This window comes from Buceros rhinoceros, unplaced genomic scaffold (genome assembly GCF_000710305.1).
Source record: "Buceros rhinoceros silvestris isolate BGI_N320 unplaced genomic scaffold, ASM71030v1 scaffold4378, whole genome shotgun sequence".
Taxonomy (NCBI): Eukaryota; Metazoa; Chordata; class Aves; order Bucerotiformes; family Bucerotidae; genus Buceros; species Buceros rhinoceros.
Genome location: NW_010424934.1, coordinates 4 through 8,182, shown reverse-complemented (window position 1 = coordinate 8,182; position 8,179 = coordinate 4). Strand labels below are relative to the sequence as shown.

At 53.1% G+C, this 8,179-nt stretch overlaps 1 protein-coding gene across 1 annotated transcript in view; it reads left to right on the top strand.

The window, feature by feature from the left end:
- LOC104497674 (hydrocephalus-inducing protein-like) overlaps positions 1 to 7,621 on the top strand; it is a gene marked incomplete at both ends in the record, with an annotated part of 22,718 nt that extends 15,097 nt beyond the window's left edge. The window contains 4 exons of the mRNA XM_010140953.1: positions 3,328 to 3,395; positions 5,125 to 5,360; positions 6,156 to 6,256; positions 7,486 to 7,621. Of these exons, the coding sequence (XP_010139255.1) occupies positions 3,328 to 3,395; positions 5,125 to 5,360; positions 6,156 to 6,256; positions 7,486 to 7,621 (541 nt within the window). The remainder of the gene's footprint in view (positions 1 to 3,327; positions 3,396 to 5,124; positions 5,361 to 6,155; positions 6,257 to 7,485) is intronic.
- Positions 7,622 to 8,179: the final 558 nt, after the last annotated feature.

The window sequence follows — 8,179 nt, the reverse complement described above, 5'->3', positions numbered from 1 at the left end:
CCTGGAGGGGGCCCTCCCCAGAGCAGAGTGCAGGCAGAGGGGCAGGATCCCCTCCTCGACCTGCTGGCCTCGCTGCTGAACACGCTGCTATGCCCTCAATAGCCAGTTTAACTTTCAAAGTCTTGGGTTCCTGTGGGAAGCAGCTTTGCCTTCATGGTTGAACCAGTGAAGTCCTGTGACTTTCCAGGACACTGCACAGAATTTGGCAGCAGAAGGTTCCTTTTGTGACTCTAACAGTTCTGTGTGAAGACCCCAGGGCTTTTAGGGACTACCCATGATGGAAAATAATTTGGCTGGAGGCTGCCCAGGAGAGGTGTGGAGATGTCCCACCTGAACACACAGCGAGACCCCCAGAGCTTTGGAGATGGTTGAGGGCTGAGCCAGCCAGAAGCAGGGTTTTTAAATGCTCTGTTGTTAATCCATACCAAATGGGTAGCAGCAGCCTCAGCATCCTGTGTCACATTAATGCGCTGGGACAGCCTGTCTTCCCAGCTCCTGGGCAGTGAGTGCTACAGCACCTCCTTTCTGCAGCCAGCAAAGTGCTGATGCTGGAGACGGGGACCTCTGCAGCAAGTACTGTCACAAGGGCTTGGGCATCGTGCCCTGGGCTGGTGCCATTGCAAGAGAGATCCTCACCAAGCGAAGGGAGAGGAAAAGGAAGTTGATGGTAGGAGAGGGAGAGCTCACGTCTCTGGACCACAGCAGCAGGCAAACTTGTCCCAGCTGGTCTTCCCTGGAAGCGTTCTAAAGATGTGTGGATGTGGCACTGATGGACACGGTTTAGGGACCCCGGCAGTGCAGGGTGAACGGTTGGACTCACTGATCTTAAAGGTCTCTTCCAACCAGATGGTTCCGTCATTGCCATGGGCTGGTGGGGTATCGTGGTGTGGGCAGGAAAGCTGCTGCTGGGTGCCGTGGAGCTTTGGGGCTGGCCGTGTCTCCTCGGCCGCCAGCCTCCTGGAGTGCTGCTGTTGGGAGGCACTGGATCAAGGCAGTAGGAAATGCAAGGAATCTGCAGTCGATTCTACCAGTGAGTTGAGGGAGACGGATAAAAAAGAACAAGAAGGTTATTGCTTCAAGAGCCGAGTGGTGAGCAGGTCTGTTGACCTCAGTGGAGAAACAATGCTGTTGGCTTTGTGTTTGGAGGGAAAGTGCTGCTTTTTTTGGAAATGAAGAGGGAACGTGTCACAATCAAAGAATTTCTTCTCCTCGGTCCCTCCCCCAAATCAGTCACGGGGCGTGATTGCATAAGCAGCTTTCTCCTTGAGCAAGGGCAGGTTTCGCTTGTGGTGATGCACTTCCCGTAGTAGAATACAGTTTTTCTGGGGTAGTGCCTCTGCCCTGCAGTGGACAGGGCTGTCAGTGGGACAGGGGACTTCTGGCTTCCCCACAACTGGATGAAGTTGTCCTTTTCTCCCCACGGATGCCCTGGCTCCCAGTGCCCAGCCCACCCCTTTCCCCCATCCACCCCTTTCCTGTGGCCACTCTCTGGCCTGTTCTGCCAGCACCTCCCTGGGCTCAGTGTGGACTTTGTATCTCAGTGAAAGAGGGTTGCTGGTCCTTTTTTAGCTCTTCCCCATCCTTGTACTCATCCTTCCTGGCTGGTGGCTCCTACGCAGCCCATGGGATGGTACCCCAGTATCCCCACCTGCTCCCGCCGAGCTGTCCCCCAGCAGTAATTCCCACTGCAGTCCCTGAGGTGGCATGTGCCTCCCTGATTTCTGTCTTCTCTGCGTTTCAAGGCTTCCTATCCAGCCCTTACCTCTCATTCTCCAGCCCCACAAATCGAGCTGTTTGTTTTCGGATGCCTTTGAGATGTTCACCCAGCAGGCGAAGCTGAGCCTCCCTCTTTGGTTTTGTGCACTGGATTTAGTCCTCCGGAAAAGGGAGGACTGGGAGAAAAACTCCCAGTTCTTTGGAACAGAGGTGAGCTGGCTGGTGGGACACCGGGCTGCAAAGAAAAGAACGTGGATGAGAGTTCAAGAGGTACCTGTCCCACCTTTTGTTGTCCTTCCTGCTCTGCAGGGACCCTGATCTCCCTTCACAAGTGCTTTATTTAATGCTACTGTAAACCACAGTTGTTGCCAAACCCTCCCCCTTTCCCCCAGGTCTCTTGCGAGCTGCACTGTTATCGGTGGTGGTGCGTGGAGCTCTGCACTGGCTCCTTGCCTGAGCCTTCTGGGCAGGCGTTCAGGTTCCACTTCCTTGAGCATGGATACGTTGCGCTCAGCAGAAATGACAGTCCTTTCCCCGCTTGCCTGGCAAGGCTCGTCCTTGGCAGTTTCCCAGTGTGGTCCCCAGTCCTGGTTGGTTTGGAGGTAGTTTTCCATCATCTCTTGGCAGGTGCTGTGACAAGAGCATGCCCGCTCCCTCTGCTCACCCCAAAATAAGCTGGGAGGGCTTGGGAGGTTAAGTCTGATGATGTGAGATCCTTGGAGAGGGGACTTCATCAGGGATTTGCTCCCTGACTTAGTCTCAGGAACTGATTTAGCTCCAAGAATTGAGAATTTAGTTGGATTGAAACTCCTGACAGTCAGGTTTTGAGACTTTTTTGACGATGCAGTCAGAAGATGCCCAAACCATAGGTGATTACGCTTGGAAACAGCCTTCCAACGTCCTGAATGCTTGTTCTTTCAGTGTTTAGAAAGGGATGCTGGAGGTGAGACACCATGGATGAGCACAGGTCCCACCTGGTGTGGTGGGTTCAGGACACCCATGTTTGGTGGTTTAAGACGTGGTACTCTTGGATGCATCACCTGCTGCACTGATGACGAGCTGATACTTTTCTCCAAGATTCAGCTGTTCACTGTGTAGAACTGTTGCTGCTCTTGTCAGTGGATGTTTGGGGCTCCCCTGGATTCACGCCTCAAAACCCTGCACGCATAATGATTGTGTGGGTCAAGATCTTCTGAGAAAGGTGTTGGTACACTCCGTCGAAACACCCATTCCAGCTAAGAAAAACCGAAGCAGGGAACCTGTGGCAGGGAAGTCTAGTTACAATGAGTCGGCTTTTGCGTGGACACCGCTGCGTCCATCCCGTTAGAGGTGGGGCAGCTGAGGCACAGAGCCACCACTTGTCCAGGGACCGTCAGCAGCAGCTGGGAGGCACTCGCTGCCTGACCTGGTGCCTGCTCTCAGCTGCTGACTGCTTTGCTTTGGCTGCTGCCTCCTGTCCATGTGGATGCTGTGCCGAGCACAAGGCTGACAGGATGGTTTGAGACCCGCTGTGGATCCGAGACCAGCTTTTATCCGCGCAGTGCAGTAACAAAAGCCGAAGGCTCTACAGTTCTCTTTAACCAAGCCAGTGCCTCCTCTTTTTCCTCCCAGGGGCTGTGTCGTTGGACCCACCTTTCACTTCAGCGTACCTTCTCTCCACTTCGGTGATGTCTCCTTTGGTGAGTGTGCCCTGGCCTTGCTGGAGAGGTCTGTGTGTTACCAAAAGGAAGCACTTCCGCCTAAGAGCATCTGTCGCTTGGGTTCCTCCAGGGCAGCCTTCAGGGTGTTACAGCCAGGGCTGCTGGTTGCTTAGGCAGTATTTTGCCCTCATGAGGTTAGATAGGAGCAAAGGAACAGTAAGTTGGTATTTTCTGGTGGCCCTTGTAGTCTGTTCGGCCCCAATGTCCCAGCCATTGGCATCAGACTGACTGTGGAAGTCCTTGTCCCGGAAGGACCCAGGGGATGGGCCTGCAGGAGAAGGGAGTTGAAGCCACATATTAACCCGTAGCTGCTCTGGGTAAGTGTTGCTGTTATGACTCTAGGACACCGCTGACACCCCTGACCTGTAGTGTGAGATGTTAATTAGTGCCGTGAGGGCACCTCGTTATCACCGACCAGGTCCTATGCCCAAGCGATAACTTTGCATCAGGCTCTGGTGTCCTCAGAGACGTGGCCTCCCTCTCCTTCCCCAGCAAGAGCCCAGCTCTGCTGACAGCGCCTGTGCCGAGCGGCCAGAGCGTCTCCATGGAAATGCAGGTTCTGGTTCTCCAGCTCAGTCTCACAAAGGGCTTTTTACTGAGATGATTTGAAGTTTAAATGTGAAATCAAGTGTGGATTGATTGACGGGCCATTGTCATTCTGCACCCAGGATGCCTCCGTGTTTTCCTACTCTTCACGGACCTTTAAAGCAAATTCATTTCCTTTCGTGAGCCGCTCCCTCCCCTCTCTACATTGCCACTCCAGCACTTCTTTGTTTCCTTTAGAATAAATAAAACAACAAGAGGCACGCCAGGCAGAAACAGGGTTATGTATGAGGAGATCCCTCCTGCTTCATCTGATGTCATTAATAAAGCCTTTTCAGCTGAAGGCCCCTGTTGTAGTTCTGCTTTTGAACTGTGCTGCTGGCTGTTGTCTGCATCTGGCGACCTCGATCTCATTCGGGGTTGTGCAGCCCTTGTTTGTCCTTTTTGTGCACCTTCTGCCTCGCTGCTGGGGTACTTGCTGGGGGCGGGCAGTGGTCACTGCTGATGGACACGGAGAAACATGGCTGTGTTTACCATTGTTTTTCCTCCCCCTCTGTATTCGAATACTGCTCCGTAAGCAGGCCTTGGGAGATGTCTCCTCGCCGAGCTGGCCAGCCCAGGCAGATGTCGGCTCCGGAGCAGGCTGCGGGCTGATGTCCTGTCTCTGCAGAACATCTCCACCAAGTGTGGTTGTATCACTGGTTTTCCATTATGGAGAGCAAATATCAAAGCTGGTGTGATGTAAACCTTGGCAGGCAGTAACCGAAGCCTGTGTGCGGTGTGTATATGATGTCCCCACTTCAGAGGTGAGGGGGGACGTGGTTGCTGCCAATTTCTAAGCAAGCCTCAGGTTTTTCTCCAGTGAAGTGGCTGTGAGTTGTCATGAGCTCAGTCTGGTAGCCCCAAACCAGGATCCTGCCTAGAGAAACTGCTTGAGACTATGGCATGACGCGATAGTTCCCAGTTTCATCCCTCCTTCCTTTTACTGTAGCTTCTCCTGGATGACAATACACTGCTTTTATCTACTGAAACCTGTGGGAGCATTAGCGGCGTTAAGGGGGAGTTTTACAGACTGAATTCTGGGAGTCTGATAAGTGAGAGACAACAGGGGCTGGTACTTGGGGGACCACTGGTGCCTAAATTGAGATGTGTGTCCTTTGCCTAGGCTTTCCTCGCACCTTGTCCTGTCGCCTCATTAACACCTCCTTGGTGCCCATGAGCTTCAACCTTCGCATTCCCGGGGACGGCTTGGGAAAGCCCAGTGTTACCAGTTTGGTTCAGCTGTCAGACAACACTCAGCTGTCCCAGAGAAAGAGAGCCCGAGGTGGTGTCGAGCCAGCTGAATTTACCGTAACGCCCTGCCAAGGCACCATCCGCTCCCTGAGCTTCGTGGAGATCCAGGTAGGGGAAGAGTCCGGCCATACGTGCTTCGGCAGGTGGAGCTGAAGCTTCCCCGGCGTGGGAGAGGGCTTTAATGCCTTGAGCATAACGCCAGTGAGGTATCTGCACTAGCGTTAGGCTTTTGTTAGCTGGGTTCCTCTGGGACCTCTCTGAAGGAGCACCGCTTTCTTTCCATAATCCCAAGCTGTAGATCATGTAGCGTATAGTCAAGTCCAGAAACGGTTCCTGTGTTTCTGAGAGCTGCTTAAAGCAATTTCTTTGGTTTAAAGTGGGCAGAGGAAGGATGAGGCCAGAAGGTGGCTGTTAAGAAGCAGTGTGCTTCTTTTGCCATCTTATCTGCTGTTGAGCAAAAGCAGCCGTATTGACAGTGGAGATCTGCAGTGGGGACTGGAAAAGCTGTGGGCAGCTGAGAGCTGCACAGCATCTGCTGGGCCCCAGTTTGCTCTCCGCTTCCCACTGCAAAGCTGAACTCATTGTCTTGAAGCAGACAGATTTCCTCTGGAGTTCTGCTATTATAGTCAAGATGAAAAATGAGTCCCTTGAAGTGGTGAGTAGAGCATTACTTTACTCGTGCTTTAGTTTAGCTTCTTTATGTTCTGATAACCCCACTGAACACAGCAAATCCTGTCAGGAGGCTGTTGTTACTCCCGGAGACTGAGCCCCACTCATGGACTAGCAGAAGAGTTAGGGCAAGATCCTCTCTTTCCTTACCATGGAACCAGAACTGGAGGACACCACACATGGGCGATGGCTTTTGAGGGGGATAAAGTATTCAATGCTCTTCTCTTCCACCAGGTCACCCTGTGTTCCAACACGGTGAGGAGGTACGAGCTGGTGCTGGTGGTGGACGTGGTTGGTGTTGGCAGGGAGCTGTTGGCGCTGCCCCTCACAGCCAGGTACCAGCACTTCCCGTGCAGCTCACCGTCTCTCCTCGTGCTTCCAGCACGCTGCCTTGTCTGCGGTTTGCTGGCTGTGGCTCCAAACGACAAGTGCTGCTTAATGAGCAGTTCTGCCCCGCTAGGGATGAGAACAGCAGCCTGTGTGGAGAAGCGCCTGTGCTCCACAGCCAGGCGTGGCCCCGAGCCTTTTCCTAAAGGAACCAGTCACTATATTCATTGTTGGCCTGGCTTTTGGTGCTTGAGGGCGAACAAATTTCCAAAGGGCTGTTGCCTTCTTCCTGCAAGTGTTGGACTTGTGCTGTTTGAGCAGCCTGCTGGAAGTTGGTGTCTGGTGCAGTTAAGGAAGGCATGTGCTAATGGGAAAGGGGCTTATGGCAGGACTGGTGAGGCGAGAAGTCAAGGCAGGATCTTGTGAAGAGGAAAATAGTCCTTGATGTGAAGGTGAGCTCAGGTTTCTCTGCTTCCCTCTGGTTCTTTTGAGTGTTACTGTTATCAGACTTAGGCCAAAAGTTGTCCTTGCTGCAGCCAGATTCAATCGTGCTGTGCTGCGGTGGGTGTCAATTTAATTACGAGAGAGATGCAGCTCCCTGGGGCCATTCCCTCTCCCAGGCAGAGCCATCCAGTCAGTGCCTGGGCTGCCGCTTTGTAAACCAAGTGCAAATGGGAGCAGAGGGTGCATGGACCCGTGGGGGTGAAGGACCGAAGGAGCTGTGGGAACTGGGAAGAGGTGATGACCCACTGCATGAGGCAGGTGGTGGCTTGTGCCCTCCATCGCTGGGGCAAATGGTCAAGTTTTCTGGCAGGGCAACAGCGGTGCAGGAGAGGAGGGAGTCGTTTTTCCCGAGGCACTGGAGTTCTGAGTTACTTGAGCTTTGGCGAGCACTGTTCCTTGGTGGGGAGGTTCCCCCAGAGCTTGCGCCTTGCTGAGACGGTTGGGAGGATCCTTGCAAACCTCCTGGGCAAAGGTGCCCTTCAGACGGCTCTGGGAGAGGGCACGGTGCTCTGCCTGGGCACCTGGCAGCCTCTGCGTTGCTGAGTGCCTGGGTTTGTCTCTCCTTTACAAGAGATTGTGGAGTAAGAAGTTAAGGCGATTTCTCGCTGTAGGGGTGTTAAATGTCTATTTGACAGTGACAAATGCGTTATGCTCCATTTTGTGCTGTTTGGGGGTAAACAAATTCTGCGTTCTCTCAGTAGCTCTAACTCCCTTTTGGTCTCCTCTTTGCTAGATGTGTAGTTCCTCTGCTGGAAGTGCTCAACCCCGTCGTGACGTTTGGACGGTGCTTTCTCAAATTCCCTTACCAGCAGACGCTGACCCTCGTGAACGACAGCAGCCTTCCTGGCTGCTACCGGGTTCTTCCTCAGGTGCGGCATCGCGTCTGCCTCCTGCCCTCAAATGTTATCCAGGGATTTGTTAGGGAAAAAAGGGGCTTGGATGTGACCTTGCTGGTTTATATTCAAACCTCAAGGTTTGCTGAGAACAGGAAGGTGCCTGAATATCAACTTGAGGAAGCAGCTGATATTCTAGTCTTCATGGTGCTTTCATGCGGGAGAACTTAGAGGGTTGTGAAAAGCTGCTGCAAGGAGGCTGCCAGGACAGGAGTGGGCATGGATGCAGCGGCTTTTGGAACCACTGAGGATGCTGAGCCCATCCGTGTCTTGCATGTTGTTTTGTGCCTTTCTACTTTCTCCTAGGGATTTTAAAAATATGTGTGAATTGTTGTCGTGGTGGATGTTAAGGAGTTTAAAGTTTCCTCAAAGGTCGCTCTGAAGTTGTGTTTGATTGCCAGCATCAGCCCAGGCTGGGGATGATGTGATTGAGAGCAGCCCTGTGGAGAAGGACTTGGGGGTGTTGCTGGGTGAAAAGTTGGACATGAGCTGGCAATATGCACTCCCAGCCCAGAAGCCAACCATGTCCTGGGC